The sequence below is a fragment of the Salvelinus fontinalis genome, chromosome 30 (assembly GCF_029448725.1).
Source record: "Salvelinus fontinalis isolate EN_2023a chromosome 30, ASM2944872v1, whole genome shotgun sequence".
Classification (NCBI taxonomy): domain Eukaryota; kingdom Metazoa; phylum Chordata; class Actinopteri; order Salmoniformes; family Salmonidae; genus Salvelinus; species Salvelinus fontinalis.
Genome location: NC_074694.1, coordinates 40,594,142 through 40,613,425, shown reverse-complemented (window position 1 = coordinate 40,613,425; position 19,284 = coordinate 40,594,142). Strand labels below are relative to the sequence as shown.

Sequence of the window (19,284 nt, the reverse complement as noted above, 5' to 3'; positions counted from 1 at the left end):
CTGTGTAAGGACATCAGGGATAAAATTGTAGACCTGCACAAGGCTGGGAGGGGCTACAGGACAATAGGCAAGCAGCTTGGTGAGAAGGCAACAACTGTTGGCGCAATTATTAGAAAATGGAAGAAGTTCAAATTGACGGTCCAAACTCAGCTCCCTGCCATCCAAGACCTCTATACCAGGCAGTGTCAGAGGAAGGCCCAACAATATTTCAAAGACTCCAGCCACCCAAGCCACAGACTGCTCTCTCTGCTACCGCACAGCAATTATGGAACCAACAGAACAGCTTCTACCGCCAAACCATAAGACTTCTAAACAAGACTGCTAAATTAGCTAATCAAATGGCTACCCGGACTACCTTCATTTATCCTTTTTTTGCACAAACTCTGTTGCACTGACGCGATGCACACACACTGAACTCTACTCACAAATACAGTTGAAGTCGGAAGTTTACACACACCTTAGCCAAATACATTTCAACTTAGTTTTCCACAATTCCTGACATTTAATTCTAGTAAAAATTCTGTTTTAGGTCAGTTAGAATCACCACTTTAATTTAAGAATGTGAAATGTCAGAATAATAGTAGAGAGTGATTTATATCAGCTTTTATTTCTTTCATCACATTCCCAGTGGGTCAGAAGTTCACATACTCATTTAGTATTTGGTAGCATTGCCTTTAAATTGTTTAACTTTTTGGGTAGCCTTCCACAAGCTTCCCACAATAAGTTGGGTGAATTTTGGCCCATTCCTCCTGACAGAGCTGGTGTAACTGAGTCAGGTTTGTAGGCCTCCTTACTCGCACACACTTTTTCAGCTCTGCCCACAAAGAACAGCTTCAATGCACCTTGGCGTATATTCTACAAGTGTCTGGAACTCGATGCGACACCATTCTAGTTTTTTAAAATGTGGTATTTTGGGTATTGATTAGGATCCCCATTAGCCTCTGTAAAAGCATCAGCTACTCTTCCTGGGGTCCACATGAAACATGACATAATACATAGTACAGAACGTTATTAGTCAAGGACTGAACTACATACATTTAAAACGTCACACACAGAGTACATACACACAATATCTAGGTCTAATTCATAATACAGTGCCAATTACAATACAATATATGTAAAATGGTTGTCTCTCCACAGTCCCCTTTGTGCAGAAAGGTGTTCTTTTATCTGTCTTCTTATCTGTTTGTTTTTTTGCTAGCTTGAGTTACCTGCGGTGGCACAGAGTTCCATGTAGCCATGGCTCTATCTAATACTGTGTGTTTCCCAGCCTCTGTTCTGGACCTGGGGACTGTGAAGAGACCTCTGGTTGCATGTCTTGTACTGATGAGTGTCCTGACTGTGTGCCAACTGCTTGGACAGACAGTTTGGTACCTGCAACAGATCAATACTTCGCACAAAGGCCAATAGTGATGCAGTCAATCTCTCCTCAACTTTGATGTCGGTGGAAAACGCGGTGTTCAATTGGGTTGAGATCTGGTGACTGACACACACACACACACACACACACACACACACACACCCTTTAACCCCCCTATGCCCTTTTAAGACCCTTCTTTCAAAGTCACTGAGATCTCTTCTTCTAGCCATGGTATCCAAAATAATGGGCAACTGGGCTTTTTGTATACATGACCTTAAACATGATGGGTTGTTGATTGCATAATTAACTCAGGAACCACACCTGTGTGGAGGCACTTTGTAGCCGTCATTTACTCAAGTGTTTCCATTATTTTGGCAGTTACCTGTATCTATTACGCCTATCTTGAAACCTCTGAGGTCCGAAAATACTGACTATCTTTAAAGCATCAGTACTGCGTGGCAATAGTGTGAACGTCAGGTCTTGTCCTCATACTCACTCCTTCTCATCCCACTCTCCTTCTCCACCTCTCTTTGTGTGCTACAGGGTACATCCCCAGCTACCTGGAGAAGGATGAACCGTGCGTGGTGTGTGGAGACAAGGCCACTGGCTACCACTACCGCTGCATCACCTGTGAGGGCTGCAAGGTGAGACACACAGGGCCATATGCACTCCCTACAGAGCACAACTTTTGAATGGAGCCTGCACTGTTTCTTTTCACTTTAAGCACTGGATCAGTGAAGAACAAGGTCAGGACAAGGCCAGGAAATACAAAGATCAGATGGGGGAAGGGTTGATGTCAACATCAACCATAAATAAATAAGGATATTCACATGCATTCAATTCGGGGCAGGTTTTTTGCCTGAATTTAATGCACACACAGACAGACAGACAGACAGACAGACAGCGTGACAGCTTCCTCAATATTTACAGTATGTCATATCTATGTCAGTTCTGTCATCCTCACTCTAGTCCAAGTGACTCTGACTGACTCTCTCTCGGTCTCTCCCCCCTTCAACTCTGCACCATGGTCTGTCTGCCACCCGTGTGAAATCCTCACACACGCATGTACACACACACACACACACACACACACACACACACACACACACACACACACACACACACACACACACACACACACACACACACACACCCCCTCTGGCTCCCTCTTTCTTCCTACTTCCTTTTTTCAATTGTTTTTCTTCCCCCTCTCCCTCCCCTCTTTCTCTCTTCCCCCTCTCCCTCCCCTCTTTCTCTCTTCCCCCTCTCCCTCCCCTCTTTCTCTCTTCACCCTCTCTCGCTCTCTCGCCCGCTCTTCCAGGGTTTCTTTCGGCGAACAATTCAGAAGAACCTCCACCCCGCCTACTCCTGTAAGTACGATGGCTGCTGCATCATCGACAAGATCACCCGCAACCAGTGCCAGCTGTGCCGCTTCAAGAAGTGCATCGCAGTGGGCATGGCCATGGACCGTGAGTGTCTCTCACACACACACACAAACTCTCACACTCGTACGCACACACACAGTGTCGTGCACAATATCATACATATTACACATTTACAAACATTTTACAAGTCATACGGATGCCTTCAGTCTTGATGTATCTGAAATACATTTTCTTTCTCCTTTTTTGTTCCTCCTTTCTCTCTCTCTCAGTCGTCCTGGACGACTCTAAGCGGGTGGCCAAGCGGCGTCTGATCGAGGAGAACCGGGAGAAGAGGAAGAAGGAGGAGATGGTGAAGACTCTACAGAACCGGCCGGAGCCCACCGGCTCAGAGTGGGAGCTGATCCGCATGCTGACCGAGGCCCACCGTCACACCAACGCACAGGGCTCCCACTGGAAACAGAAACGCAAGTTCCTGGTAAGAGGATGAAGGACAGGATGGCTGCCAGACTATGAGATGTTTTAATGACAAAGACAAGCAGAGACGTAACAGGCGTTGAAGCAAGCAGACATGACAGGTCCCGCCGGGACAAAACTCTAGTACATATCTAAAGTACATTTTCTCAAAGCCTTACTTCCTTGTTCATCTCTGTTTATACCTGGTTTTGCATCAAAATATGCCTTGCTGATTGGTTACAGTAATCAAAGTCAACATGTCACAACAGCTTGATTGTAGAGTTTCAATAAACCGGTAAAACAGATTCGGCTAAGCTGCCAGGTGACAAACTTAACCATTACAACGGTGTTGTTGACACGATACCACAGCTACAAGTAGCTTGTTAGCGTCTGGAGTGGACAACAGGGACTTCTCTCTCGACCTTGGGAGGAAACTCCTCCATGACTTAGACTCAATGGATTTTTACAAAAGATTGAATACGTTTCCCCATATGACCCCATATTCTATGGTAAGTATTTTGTTTTTCAAAGGCCCGTTGGACATCACTGCTCATTGTCCATTTGAGCTTACAAACGAAACACACAGAGAAATATTTGTAGCCTGTATGTTGACAATGCCAAATCATTGCGGTCTACTGCTACGGTACCTTCCGAAAGTATTCATACTTCTTATTCCACATTTAGTTGTGTTACAGCCCGAATTCAAAATGGATTAAATATAACTTTTTTTCCCCCTCACCCATCTACACACAATACCCCATAATGACAAAAGGGAAAACATTTAGAAATGTTTACTAAATCATTGAACATAACATTTTGAAATATCGCATTTACATAAGTATTCACACCCCTGAGTCAATACTTTGTAGAAGCACCTTTGGTAGCGATTACAGTTGTGAGTCTTTCGGGGCGGCAGGTAGCCTAGTGGTTAAGAGTGTTGGGCCAGTAACCGAAACGGATTTGAATCCCAGAGACGATGTGCCCTTGAGCAAGGCACTTAACCCTAATTGCGCTGGATAAGAGCGTATACTAAATTGTAAGTCTCTTAAGAGCTTTCAACACCTGGATTGTGCAACATTAGCCCATTATTCTTTTCAAAATATTTCAAGCTCTGTTAAATTGGTTGTTGATCATTGCTTGACAACCATTTTCAGGTTTTGCCATAGATTTAAGTCTAAACTCTAACTCGGCCCCGAGGAACATTCATTGTCTTCTTGGTAAGCAACTCTAGTGTAGATTTGGTCTGTGTTTAAGGTTATTCTTCTGCTGAAAGGTGAATTAATCTTCAAGTGTCTGGTGTAAAGCAGACTGAACCTGGTTTTCCTCTCGGATTTTGCCTGCGCTTAGCTCCATTCCATTCATTTTTTTATCCTGAAAAACTCCCCAGTCCTTAACGATTACACGCATATCCATAACATGATGCAGCCACCACTATGCTTGAAAATATGGAGAGTGGTACTCAGTAATGTGTTGTATTGGATTTTCCACAAACATAACACTTTGCATTCAGGACAAAAAGTTAATTGCTTTGCCATATTTTTTTGCAGTATTACTTTAGTGCCTTGTTGCAAACAGGATGCATGTTTGGAAATATTTTTATTCTATAAAGGTGTTCTTTTCACTCTGTCAATTAGGTTAGTATTGTGGATTAACTTGAAAGTTCTTCATTCATCCTCAGTTTTCTCCTGTTTTAAAGTCACCATTGGCCTCATGGTGAAATCCCTGAGCAATTTCGTTCCTCACCGGCAACAGAGTTAAGAAGGACGCCTTTATATTTGTAGTGACTGGGTGTATTGATACATCATTCAAAGTGTAATTAAGAAGGACGCCTTTATATTTGTAGTGACTGGGTGTATTGATACATCATTCAAAGTGTAATTAATAATGTCACCATGCTCAAAGGGATATTCAATGTGAATTGTTAAACAAAGTTTACTCCTGAACTTATTTAGACTTGCCATAATAAAAGGGCTTGAAAACTTATTTTCATTTTTTATTAAATAGTAAAAAATTCGAAAACATAATTCCACTTTGACATTATGGGGTATTGTGTGAAGGCCAGTGAAAAAAATCTAAATGTTATCAATTTTCAATTCAGGCTGTAACACAACAAAATGTGGAAAAAGTTAAGGGGTGTGAATACTTTCTGAATGGTTTAAATGTGTCTATTGCAAATCACTATGACCTCGCCTCTATGTATAAGCCTTTATTACATTCAGCGGGAGCACCAAACTCTGACCTATGACTTTTCCAGACCCTTCAAGGACGACCACCGTTCGCCTCGCCCCCACTAGGGCTGATAATGTTGGCAGCTTCTGATTGACTGGCTGGCTGGTTCCCTAAGTGTTTGTTTGGTTCTCAGTTTTGCTGGCTGGCTGTCAACTTTAGGTTAATTTGTGATAAATTGTGCTTCTGCACTTAATAATTACACTAAATAGTGCCATTAGCATTTACGCTGAGTGCAGTCCGTCATCTCGACTGGCAGTCAGCATTTAGTTACAACTCTCCACAGTAAAACCATTGCTACAGCCCCTGTCACACACACACGAGTACAAGCCTAAACTGTCTATAAGGTCTCTAGTCTAGGCTACACACTAAGGTTTATATGGGTTCTATATGTTTTAAAGGTTACATGTGTTAAGGTATTTATAGAAGTTTGAAAAGGAACTCATGGGTTTCTTCTGGCACCACAGCTGAAAGGTGTTCTTTTCTATATTGTCTGGTATAAGTTGCAGCTTTCTCAAATCCAAAGTTTGATTTTGAGTTGTCAGTAATTTCACACACCTCGTAATGGTTAGGGCAAATTGAATGTGGCTTTGCGGGTGAACATTCTGTGGTATGGATGATTCTCTCTATTTAGAGCCGTTATGGGGGGATTGGGGCCTTACACTGGTGTGTGTGTGTGTGTGTGTGTGTGTGTGTGTGTGTGTGTGTGTGTGTGTGTGTGTGTGTGTGTGTGTGTGTGTGTGTGTGTGTGTGTGTGTGCACATGTGGGTATATGAGAGCGGTATTGTATTGTGAGTGAGTGAGTGAGTGAGTGAGTGAGTGAGTGAGTGAATTGTAATTGTACTATTATTTTATTATTGTAATTTTATTTCCTCCTTATACCCCGCCACTTCTTGAACAAAGTTGCCTTGCAATTCTTACCACACCTGCCATTCACAGAGAGCCTCGGGAACACCCACCAGGATCACCCCCTCCTCTCATCTTCCTCCCAGGTAGATCACCCGTTGATGGGGCAGGTTGCTAATAAAGCCCCCTGCTTATTGCAAGGCTTAGTGTCAGCAATGCTGTGAGTGAGTGAAGTGCCCAGCTGATAGCTCAGCACCTGCTAGGCCTAATCCCTGGCTACAACCTCCTGTCGCTGTGTGCCCAGAGCCACCTGGCCCATGAATAGCACGTCAGATCAATAGGCCTACCAGTACTACCACAGGGTATCATGGGCAACATGGGGCGGTAGGTAGCCTAGTGGTTAGAAGGTTGGACTAGTAACCGAAAGGTTGCAAGATCGAATCCCCGAGCTGACAAGGTAAATATCTGCCGTTCTGCCCCTGAACAAGGCAGTTAACCCACTGTTCCTAGGCCGTCATTGAAAATAAGAGTTTGTTCTTAACCGACTTGCCTAGTTAAATAAAGGTTAAAAAAAATGGAAACTAGGGATATAGGGCTGTGGCGGTCATGACATTTTTTCAGCCGGGGATTGTCAAGCAAATAACTGCTGGTCTCACGGTAATTGACCCTTAATTAACATCAACACATTTAGCATCTCCAGGCTTCCACACACAGCCTACAAGCCACTAATGCAGACCCTTGGAACATCTACATTTTAAAAAGTCAAATAAATCCATGTAACACCCATTATTTATTTTAGACAGGTCTAAAGAAACATGATATGAAGAAAATGTAGTCTATTTCAGAAGAACAGAATAGCATACTCTGAGTTGTCCTTAGTTGGGCCCTGATCTGGCTATGTCATATGGCTGTGGGCTACACTAGTTCATTTAGCAGACAAGATTTGCTTAGAATTCCGTGGCATTATTTTATATTATGACAAATACATCTGAACACAGCTGAATAAAATAGCTCAGGCTGCACACATTTCTCTCATTCACAATTTGACAAGCACTTGATAATGCCTCGAATTTCCCAGGCTGCATCCCATTTGTGCAGCCGTAATGCCCCCTAAAAAAATCCATGCCTTTTGCGGCCAGTGGCCATTGTGCCCTTGGGCTGAGTATAATAATTATAATTCCCTTCTCCCGGCTGCGTGCTCCGAAGCACCTCTCACTCACATGGCTCTCTCAGATAGCTCAATTCTTATTAGCCAATGCCTGTCACATGATCGGGTCTTTCTCACAGGCTACAAGTGAAGATAGACACATCGGGGACACAACTGCTCACATCCTTATCCAATTCCAAGGTGCACATTGAAGATATTGGAAGAACTGTCCACATTTACTTTTCGTCAGCCAACAAGATGAGTAGGCCTAATGAACAGCAAAAGCACTAGCCTATGTCACTCTATAGTCCATGCTATAAAAGTTGATCTATTCTATTCTGTGCAAGAAATACATATTCCAAACATAGTTTAATAATACAACCACTAGCATAAAAAAAACTGTTTTAAGCAACGAGGCTGACACAACAGACCAGAACATAGTGCAGCAATGCGCACACTGCAGTAGGCTCTCAGCGCGAATGTTCCAAAATGCAATCAATTAGCGGGAAAACACAATTTTCAAAAGTGACCGCAAATGCGATTATGCATGTAATGCTTTTATTATAAAAGGTGCATTTTTATGGTAAAAATGATCTTCCCCAAACTTGAAACTCACGAGCTGTGTATGTATGCCAGTTAGGCTTTACATCCGTGGTAAAGCACATTAATGTGCTTCATTTTAAGACGTTATTTGGCCACTTTAATTGCAATACAGACCTTATCAAAACATATAGGCCTGTGGGCTAGGCTACATGAGGTGTGCGACTATGATTTGAAAAACACGCAACAAAAAGGCATATGCTGTTTCTTGCCTTACTGCACACAAGCTGGGCATCATAATATACTATATCATACAAAGTGGTAGGCTAATATTGTCACCCAATCAGACTGTTCTTGATTTAATATTGTCTTTACATCTACTAAATGATATGTGTGACATTTGTTTTGATTTAGAATGGACCATTATCATGCACCCGTCAAAACAGGGGCAGGGGAAAAAATACATGACATCGATGCACTTAAATAGCGAATGGAGGACGCTTTTCCCATGGTTCATTTTCATGCCAGCCAGGTAGGCTATACTCCTGTTGTTTTTTTAATAGAATCGATCACTCTGTTTTCTCACGCAATTCTATAGCCTATAGAAATGTTGAACAACATGGGCTCTCATGAAGTGTTTGATTAGATTTGTCGATCACATTTGCATTGATTGATTGTTGAGCGCCAGGCAGTTTGGTAGGCTACTAATGACCATCAGCAGCATCAGACCTTGGAGAAGCCTAATTACCGTGACTAGACTGTCAGGTCGGATCTGTAAGTTTGCTTTTGCGTGAGCAGGGAACGGCAGCCAGTTCTGACAGCTGGGAGTGCAGTGTGTGTGTGTGTGTAATTTACATCAGAATGCTCAAAGCCCAGAGAAAGTGACAGGACACAGCGACAATGACACCACGCCGTAACATAAATGTCCTATCAACTTCTACACGGAGTATACAAAACATTAAGAACACCTGCTCTTAAAGAAGGATTTTTAAGCCTTGAGAAAATTGAGACATGGATTGTGTACGTGTGCCATTCAGAGGATGAATGGGCAAAACAAAAAATGTAAGTGCCTTTGAACGGGGTATGGGTAGTAGGTACCAGGCGCACTGGTTTGTGTCAAGAACTGCAACGCTGCTGGGTTTTTCACACACAATAGTTTCCTGTGTGTGTCAAGAACGGTCCACCGGCCCATAGGACATCGAGCCAACCTGACACAACTGCGGGAAGCATTGGAGTCCACATGGGCCAGCATCCCTGTGCAACGCTTTCGACACCTTGTAGAGTCCATGCCCCGACGAACTGAGGCTGTTCTGAGGGCAAACTCCGTATAAGGAAGGTTTTTCCTAATGTTGGTGTACTCAGCGGTATACAAGAACATCCCACAAATAGCCTACACGACACAGTCCATCAGAAATGCTCAGCGATACATCTGTGGCTCTATACACACGGCAGCGAGGATTTAAATGGGACTCAAATACCAGGCATTGGAAGAATTCGAGAGCATTCCCAAACAACACCAACTGTCAAAATAACACATCTAGCCTGAAGTCACATGACTAACCCAACGGATGACTGCCCTACGTCCATTCGAACACTTCTAACGTTATTAGCCAGTAACTACCTCCCTACTTACTACGTAAAATCCATCTTCTGTATGTAATGCCTGAGGATATATCGAGCACTTAATATCCATTTTATACTGTATGAAATGCATTTTGTTTACACTTGCGGTAAGTCGCTCTGGGCAAGAATGAATGCATTTACATTTAAACGTTTTTACATTTTTTATTGAACCTTTATTTAACTAGGCAAGTCAGTTAAGAACAAATTCTTATTTACAAGCTGTAGACTGCCTCCATCCACTTGGAATCAAAGTCATCCGACCAAATCAGTGAAGCTCCAGTCCACTGCATCTCCCTCCCCCAGCCCCTGTGTCCTAGAGAGGACCCATACATTTAGTCTAACCTATTTGATTGAAGGTGAGTATGGAAAGAGCCCCTCTGTAAAACGCCGAATTGAATTGCTCTGCATGAGTGATAATGAAGTTGTTTCATTGGTTGCAATGGATTTCGGACTATTACTTGTCCTTTGTGTGCCAGTGGCCCCCTGGAATACCACTGTAGTCAAGCAACCTAGTTTCAAACCCAGTTTGCTGCTAGGGGTTTAACAGATTTTTACATTTGAGTCATTGAGCAGACGCTCCTATCCAGAGCGACTCACAGTTAGTACATTCATCTTAAGACAGCTAGGTGAGACAACCACACATCACAGTTGTAGTATGTGCAAGTTTGTTTAGGTTTTTTTTGTTTGATCTTTGACCGATTTTTAACAAGCGACATAGACAGGGCGTAGCATACTTATGTTTACCATCTTTAGGCCCCGAATGACTTTGTAAAACCTTCGAACCCTAGACGGGTTCGTTTTGCAGTTCGTTTTGCAGTTCGTTTTTTTGTTCCGTCGTGAGAGACCTATTTCTTAACTCTGAAACATAAACACGGCTGACCCCGAAAAATGGCAACTCAGACTTATTTAGGATGAGACAAATGTGTGTACTGTTATCAAAGCCATTGTTGTATTATTCCAGGTAATTGCGAGAATCTCGGATGCATACTCCACATGGCTTCAAGTCTTAATCAGTCACGCCCATCAGCTCTGTATAGATTGTGTGTCATTAATTGTTTAAAAGGATTTTTGAAAATTTTTAACTAAAAAAAACAACATACAATCTACCTGCAGTGAAGCCGCTCAATATTTACATTACATTCAGTCATCTAGCAGACTGTAATAGCTGTCGCTTTCCTCATCCTCGGAAGAGGTGAGGAGAGAAGGATCTTCTGACCAAAATGCGGGTTCAGGGAAATATGCCATCTTTATTATAAATACGATGGTCACGTAACAAAACAAAACACTTTCAAAACTACAAAATAACAAAACGACGTACAACGGAACCTGAACATAAACTCACATCGACAAACGTAAACTCACGAACAGGAACGTACATCAAAAAACGCACGAACAGCCAAACAGTCCCATATGTGAAAAAACATCGACAACGACGAAGACATCACAGGAGACAATCACCCACAAACAAACAGTGAGAATGCCCTACCTAAATATGACTCCTGATTAGAGGAAAATGCAAACCACCTGCCTCTAATCAAGAGCCATACCAGGCAAACCGAAACCAACATAGAAACAGATAACATAGACTGCCCACCCAAAACACATGCCCTGACCATAAACACATAAAAACTAACATAAATAGGTCAGGACTGTTACAGTACCCCCCCCCCCAAGGTGCGAACGCCGGGCGCACCAGCACAAAGTCCAGGGGAGGGTCCGGGTGGGCAGTTGACCACGGTGGTGGTTCCGGTTCAGGACGCTGTCCCCGCACCACCATAGTCACTCCCCTCTTCTTTCTACCCCTTCTAATGCCCACCCTAACACTACCCTCCCCTAAATAAACGGCCAGCACCGGAACAAGGGGCAGCACCGGGACAATGGGCAGCACCGGGACAAGGGGTAGCACCGGGACAAGGGGCAGCACCGGGACAAGGGGCAGCACCAGGATAAGGACCAGCACCGAGACAAGGGGCAGCACCGGGACAAGGGGCAGCACCGGGACAAGGGGCAGCACCGGGACAAGGGGCAGCACCGGGACAAGGGGCAGCACCGGGACAAGGGGCAGCACCGGGACAAGGGGCAACACCGGGACAAGGGGCAACACCGGGACAAGGGGCAGATCCCGGCTGAAGGACTCTGGCAGGTCCTGTTTGGACGGCTCTGGCAGGTCCATGCAGGCTGACGGCTCTCGACGCTCATGGCAGGCTGACGGCTCTCGACGCTCATGGCAGACTGACGGCTCTCTACGCTCATGGCAGGCTGACGGCTCTCGACGCTCATGGCTCTCTGACGGCTCTGGCTGCTCGTGGCTCTCTGACGGCTCTGGCTGCTCGTGGCTCTCTGACGGCTCTGGCTGCTCGTGGCTCTCTGACGGCTCTGGCTGCTCATGGCTCTCTGACGGCTCTGGCTGCTCATGGCTCTCTGGCGGCTCTGGCAGATCCTGTCTGGTTGGCGGCTCTGGCAGATCCTGTCTGGTTGGCGGCTCTGGCAGATCCTGTCTGGTTGGCGGCTCTGGCAGATCCTGTCTGGTTGGCGGCTCTGGCAGATCCTGTCTGGCGGGCGGCTCTAGCGGCTCCTGTCTGGCTGACGGCTCTAGCGGCTCCTGTCTGGCGGATGGCTCTGTAGGCTCATGGCAGACGGGCGGCTTTGCAGGCTCATGGCAGACGGGCGGCTTTGCAGGCTCCTGGCAGACGGATGGCTCAGATGGCGCTGGGGAGACGGATGGCTCAGATGGCGCTGGGGAGACGGATGGCTCAGATGGCGCTGGGGAGACGGATGGCTCAGATGGCGCTGAGGAGACGGATGGCTCTGGCCGCATACGGCGCACTGTAGACCTGATGCGTGGTGCCGGAACTGGAGGCACCGGGCTAATGATAAGCACCTTCCTACTAGTGCGTGGAGCAGGGACAGGGCACACTGAACTCTCAAAGCGTACTCTATACCTGGTGCGTGGTACCGGCACTGGTGGCACCTGGCTGAGGGCACGCACCTCAGGACTAGTACGGGGAGAAGTGACAGTGTGTACAGGACTTAGGAGACGCACAGGTGGCTTAGTGCGTGGGGCCGGAACTGGAGGCACTGAACTGGATACACGCACTATAGGGAGAGTGCGTGGAGGAGGAACAGGGCTCTGGAAATGCACTGGTAGCCTAGTGCGTAGTGTAGGCACTGTAGGTACTAGGCTGGGGCGGGGAGGTGGCGCCGGAAATACCGGACCGTGCAGGCGTACTGGCTCTCTTGAGCATTGAGCCTGCCCAACCTTACCTGGTTGAATGCTCCCGGTCGCCCGCCCAGTACGGGGAGGTGGAATAACCCGCACCGGGCTGTGTAGGCGAACCGGGGAAACCATGCGTAAGGCAGGTGCCATGTATGCCGGCCCGAGGAGACGCACTGGAGACCAGACGCGTTGAGCCGGCCTCATGACACCTGGCTCAATGCCCAATCTAGCCCTACCAGTGCGGATAGGTGGAATAACCCGCACCGGCCTATGCACACGTACAGGAGACACCGTGCGCTCTACTGCGTAACACGGTGTCTGCCCGTACTCCCGCTCTCCACGGTTAGCCTGGGAAGTGGGCGCAGGTCTCCTACCTGCCCTTGGCCCACTACCCTTTAGCCCCCCCCCCCAAGAAATTTTTGGGAGTTACTCACGGGCTTTTCGGGCTTCCGTGCAAGACGTGTCCCCTCATAATTCCGGTTCCTCTCTCCGGTAGCCTCCGCTCTCCTCAGTGCCTCCAGCTGTTCCCATGGGAGGCGATCTCTACCCGCTAGGATCTCCTCCCATGTGTAGACACCCTTTCCATCCAGAACATCGTCCCATGTCCATTGCTCCTTCTTCTGTCCCTTACTCCGTTTATTTTTCCCATACCGCTTGGTCACATTTTGTTGGTGGGTGATTCTGTAATAGCTGTCGCTTTCCTCATCCTCGGAAGAGGTGAGGAGAGAAGGATCTTCTGACCAAAATGCGGGTTCAGGGAAATATGCCATCTTTATTATAAATACGATGGTCACGTAACAAAACAAAACACTTTCAAAACTACAAAATAACAAAACGACGTACAACGGAACCTGAACATAAACTCACATCGACAAACGTAAACTCACGAACAGGAACGTACATCAAAAAACGCACGAACAGCCAAACAGTCCCATATGTGAAAAAACATCGACAACGACGAAGACATCACAGGAGACAATCACCCACAAACAAACAGTGAGAATGCCCTACCTAAATATGACTCCTGATTAGAGGAAAATGCAAACCACCTGCCTCTAATCAAGAGCCATACCAGGCAAACCGAAACCAACATAGAAACAGATAACATAGACTGCCCACCCAAAACACATGCCCTGACCATAAACACATAAAAACTAACATAAATAGGTCAGGACTGTTACACAGACGCTCCCATCCAGAGACATGCGTCAATCCAGCTACCAATCGGTCACCGACCCAAGCTCCCAAACGTCAGGCCACCGACCCCCCCCCCCCCCCCCCCCCCTCCAATTCCCAGAGAGCTGTACCTCAACCATCCGAGACCCCTCCCCCACAGTCCCCCCCGAAAAACCTCCCCCTCCACATTTCCACAGCCCCCCCCCAAGTCGCTGTCCCCCTCCAACCCAACCAAAACAACCACCCGCCCGATGTGCCAACACCCAACAAAATGAACAAAAGAGAGAACAAGGGAGACAACAATGCAAAAACAAAAGGCATCCAGGACAGCACAAATCAGCAAGGCCAACTACATGCATTTTAGTGCATGTGTGACACTATTGACATGTGTGTATGTGTGTGTGTGCACGTGTGCGTTTTAAAGCAAGTGTGTGTGTGTGTATGCAGGTATACACCCGTGCAAGCACCTGCGCAACATCAGCCTCAGGCAAACAGGCATTGGATGTAACTGCGTTCCCCCTCAGTGTCATTCAAACGTACTTTCTTAAAAACTTTTATCTTTGACCGTCATTCTACCCCCCCCCCCCGCCAGGCAACTCCACTCCCACTTGTCTCCAGTTCCACATCCCAACCCTCAGTTTCCCTCAGCCCATCCCACCTATAATGCCTTTTGTTATGTTACATTTCAGCCCTTTCTCAACTCCCAATGAAATTGGCTGGACCAACATTAAGAGTTTGAGTCTGATGTGCCTTTTATTTATTTAACTAGGCAAGTCAGTTAAGAACAAATTCTTATTTACAATGACGGCCTACACCGGCCAAACCCTGACAACGCCGGGCCAATGGGACTCCCAATCACGGCCGCTTGTGATACAGCCTGGATTCGAACCAGAGTGTCTGTAGTGCTGCCTCAAGCACTGAGATGTAGTGCCTTAGACCGCTGCGCCACTCGGGAGCCCGAGTCCATAGGTCCATAGAATCCCATCTGCTAGTCGTGCATGTAAATCAACCGCTGATACCGAATTTGACCATGTGCTATGCATCTCTATGTGTATTCTCTTCTTGCACACTGAGGAGTTGTTTACTACACATGATCTGATCTTCCTCAATGATGTCAACCCTTACTTAACATTTTTAAAAACGATTCAGTCATTGTAATGTGTCTACTATGTCTAATTCCATACTTTTGTCGGATGTGCTTAAATGTGTCATCTTACCAGCAAACAAATTAATTAACTCTCATGGAATAACAAAGGACTTAACTCAAGTCTCTTGACGCGTGTTCCTAACCGCAGCTGCTGGCTATCTGTTGACATGTGTTGTGTCCATGTGTCCCCTGTCCTGTCCCCTAGCCGGAGGACATAGGTCAGTCTCCCGTGGCCCCCACGTCGGACGGAGACAAGGTGGACCTGGAGGCCTTCAGTGAGTTCACCAAGATTATCACCCCCGCCATCACCCGCGTCGTCGACTTTGCCAAAAAACTTCCCATGTTCTCGGGGGTAAGGCCCTAAGTGTGTGTGTGTGTGTGTCGGGATGTGTCGGTCTTCCTTATATCAGTCCTAAAGACTGCCTTGTATCTTTGTTTGTGTGTTTGAATTGAAGCCTGTTGACCTGAGTCTCTGAGTCTTTCCTCAATAATGAGCCTGCATTGTGTTTGGTGTTGACTTAATTAGGTATAGATTCTGTCGTTGCTGCGGTGTTGTTGCTACTAATGACAGTAGGATTACTATGGTCATTAGCAGGATCAGCAGCCAACAAGTGCTCAGCGAAGTGGAGATGTTGTTTCCTACCTTCACCACCTGAGGGGGGCGGCCCGTCAGGAAGTCCAGGACCCAATTGCACAGGGCGGGGTTGAGACCCAGGGCCTCAAGCCTAGGATAGATAATAAGCAGTAGCAGAAGCGTATGTGATGAGTCAAAAGAGTTAGTGCAAACGAGGTCAATGCAGATAGTCCGGGGAGCTATTTGGTTAACTATTTAGCAGTCTTTTGGCTTGGGGGTAGAAGCTGTTCAGGGTCCTGTTGGTTCCAGACTTATCGGTATCACTTGCCGTGCGGTAGCAGAGAGAACGGTTTATGACTTGGATAGCTGGAGTATTTGACACTTGTGCATATGGCGGAGACTCGCGTAAATAGAGGGCCGAGGGGAAGGGGGGGGGGGGGGGGTTGGGGATTCAGTCATAGAGTGCAGCTGATATAACAGAATGATATATACAGACTTGGAACTCTACACACAAAGCCTACACCACTACAGTTGGGAAGTATGTAAGCTTACGTAACTATACTTTGAAATTCCAATCGAAGGATGGAAGAGTGCCTTTAAAGTTCACTTTGTTTACATTCGGTAACAGTCTCTCTCGCCCTCCCAAACTGATCAATGCACACACACCACATAGCCCAGTGGCTTTTGAGAAGTCTACCAAAGAACTCAAAATTAGAACTGTCGTTTTTAAACCTGCCACTCCGAATATTGGTCGTTGTAGAATTATTGTATTGTATTTTTCATATAGGATTGTATTAGAATGATGGTGTTTTTTCAGGATCTTACTATTTGATAAAAGTCAAATGGTGATTGTAAATTGGTCTAAATTCAGTCTATGACGGCGAGCAACCAATAAACTCTACTATTACTCTCCTCCTTTTCCCTCCTCCATCTAGCTGCCTTGTGAGGACCAGATCATCCTATTGAAAGGCTGCTGTATGGAGATCATGTCGCTACGCGCCGCCGTGCGTTACGACGCAGAGAGCGAGACGCTGACCCTGAGCGGCGAGATGGCGGTCAAGCGGGAGCAGCTGAAGAACGGCGGCTTGGGCGTGGTGTCGGACGCCATCTTCGACCTGGGCAAGAGCCTGGCGCAGTTCAATCTGGACGACACGGAGGTGGCGCTGCTGCAGGCTGTGCTGCTCATGAGCTCAGGTGAGGACCGGGTCAAGGGTCAATGGACAGAGGTCAATTGAGGTCATTCAGGTCAGAGAGGATTCAGGACGAGTTCCAAATCCATCCCCTACCACCTAGGCACTTTGTGTGGATCTGAACGAACTATAAATAAGAATAAGTCAAAGTTGCTGTACTATTAGATGAAGGTAACTAGGCTAATTGTGATAAGTGTACCGTATTACATATTGGATCGTTAAAAAAGAAAAATTTTACATTATCTTATAGTTTACCAATAGAATGGTCTGATGGTGATGTAGACATAATTGGTATTCATATCCCTAAAGATAGAAATGAACTTACCACAACCTATTTCAATAGAAAGTTAGCAAAAAGAGGCAAGATTCTGCAACCATGGATAGATAAATACCTGTCTATTTATGGAAAACTCACATTGATGAACTCTTTAGTCCTATCACAGTTGACTTACTTACTCAGGGCTCTGCCTACTCCAGACAATATGAGGGAGGGAAAAAAAGACACTTTATTTGGAACGCTAAGCCAGACAAAATTAAACGTGCTTATTTAAATAATGAATATGACTTTGGGGGGCTGAAATTATTACATATTAAAGCCTCTCACTAAAAGCTTCACTCATATATAAGATATGCTTAAACCCGAACTGGTTCCCCAGTAGATTACTAAGAAAGATTAATCCTTTGTTCAAAAATTTAGATTACAAAAATACAGATTACAACTTCTCATTTTTGATTATATGAAAAGGAAACTTTGTTCAAAGTATTGCCCTTTCGTAAACAAGCCGTACAAAGCTGGTTACAATTTCTATTTTATCCTCCAGAAAAGACAGAACAAATATTACACCAAATATTATGGTTAAACTCAAATATACCGTTTTTTTTAATGGTATTATATTTATTAATGATATTATGAATAGGATTGGTGGAGTTGTCACACATGCAGCTATTGAAAATATATGGGAACGTTTGCTCAATCCAAAATCACAACCAACCGATTGCAGCATTACTGCAAAAATAAAGGAGGCAAGTGGAAGAGAAATTAAGGCTATTCCATGCGAGAAATTGACAAGAAACTGAAGATCTCGTACAACGATGTGTACTACTCCCGTCACAGAACAGCGCAAACTGGCTCTAACCAGAATAGAAAGAGGAGTGGGAGGCCCCGGTGCACCACTTGAGCAAGAGGACAAGTACATTAGAGTGTCTAGTTTGAGAAACAGACGCCTCACAAGTCCTCAACTGGCAGCTTCTTTAAATAGTACCCGCAAAACACCAGTCTCAATTTGCCATTTGAGGACTTGTGAGGCAGCTATTTCTCAAACTAGACACTCTAATGCACTTGTCCTCTTGCTCAGTAGCGCACCGGGGCAGGTTTTCATCAAGGATCTCTCTGTACTTTGCTCTGTTCATCTTTCCCTCGATCCTGACTAGTCTCCCAGTCCATGCTGCTGAAATACATCCCCCAGCATGGTGCTGCCATCACAGGGATGTTGTCAGGTTTCCTCCAGATGTGATGCTTGGCATTTAGGTCATTGAGTTCAATCTTGGTTTCATCAGACCAGAGAATCTTGTTTCTCATGGTCTGAGAGTCCTTAGGTGCCTTTTGGCAAACTCCAAGCAGTGCCTTTTACTGAGGAGTTTCTTCCGTCTGGCACTCTACCATAAAGGCCTGATTGGTGGAGTGCTGCAGAGACGGTTGTCTTTCTGGAATGTACTCCCATCCCACAGAGGAACTCTGGAGCTCTGCCAGAGTGACCATCGGGTTCTTGGTCACCTGCCTGACCAAGGCCCTTCTCCTCCGATTGCTCAGTTTGGCCGGGCGGCCAGCTCTAGGAAGAGTCTTGGTGGTTCCAAACTTCTTCCATTTAAGAATAACGGAGGCCACTGTGTTCTTGGGAACATTCCATGCTGTAGAACTGCTTTGGTACCCTTCCCCAGATCTGTGTCTGAGAAGTATTAGTCTGTAAAAGTCCTTTTGTAGGGAAAAACTCATTCCCGAATGGCTGTGCCACTGCCAAGTCATGTGAAATCCATAGATTAGGGCCGAATGAATTTATTTAAAATTGACTGATTTCCTTGTATGAACTGTAACTCAGTAAAATATTTTTAATTGTTGCATTTATATTTTTGTTCAGTATATTCATCTAGCCGTCCATCTATCCATTGATATATGGCCAAAAGTATGTGGATACCTACTCGTCGAAAATCTAATTTTAAAATCATGGACATTAATATGGAGTTGGTCCCCCCCTTTGCTGCTATAATAGCCTCCACTCTTCTGGATTTCCCCTAGATGTTGGAACATTGCTGCGGGGACTTGCTTCCATTCAGCCACAAGAGCATTAGTGAGGTCGGGCACTGATGTTGGGCTATTAGGCCTGGCTTGTAGTTGGCGTTCCA

At 45.6% G+C, this 19,284-nt stretch overlaps 1 protein-coding gene across 3 annotated transcripts in view; it reads left to right on the top strand.

Annotated features, from left to right (window-relative positions):
- LOC129829223 (thyroid hormone receptor alpha-like) overlaps positions 1-19,284 on the top strand; it is a 192,632-nt gene that overhangs the window by 167,113 nt on the left and 6,235 nt on the right. For all 3 annotated transcript variants that reach the window (XM_055890886.1, XM_055890884.1, XM_055890885.1), the window contains 5 exons: positions 1,904-2,004; positions 2,682-2,829; positions 3,015-3,220; positions 15,326-15,472; positions 16,630-16,888. In XM_055890886.1, the coding sequence (XP_055746861.1) occupies positions 1,904-2,004; positions 2,682-2,829; positions 3,015-3,220; positions 15,326-15,472; positions 16,630-16,888 (861 nt within the window). The remainder of the gene's footprint in view (positions 1-1,903; positions 2,005-2,681; positions 2,830-3,014; positions 3,221-15,325; positions 15,473-16,629; positions 16,889-19,284) is intronic.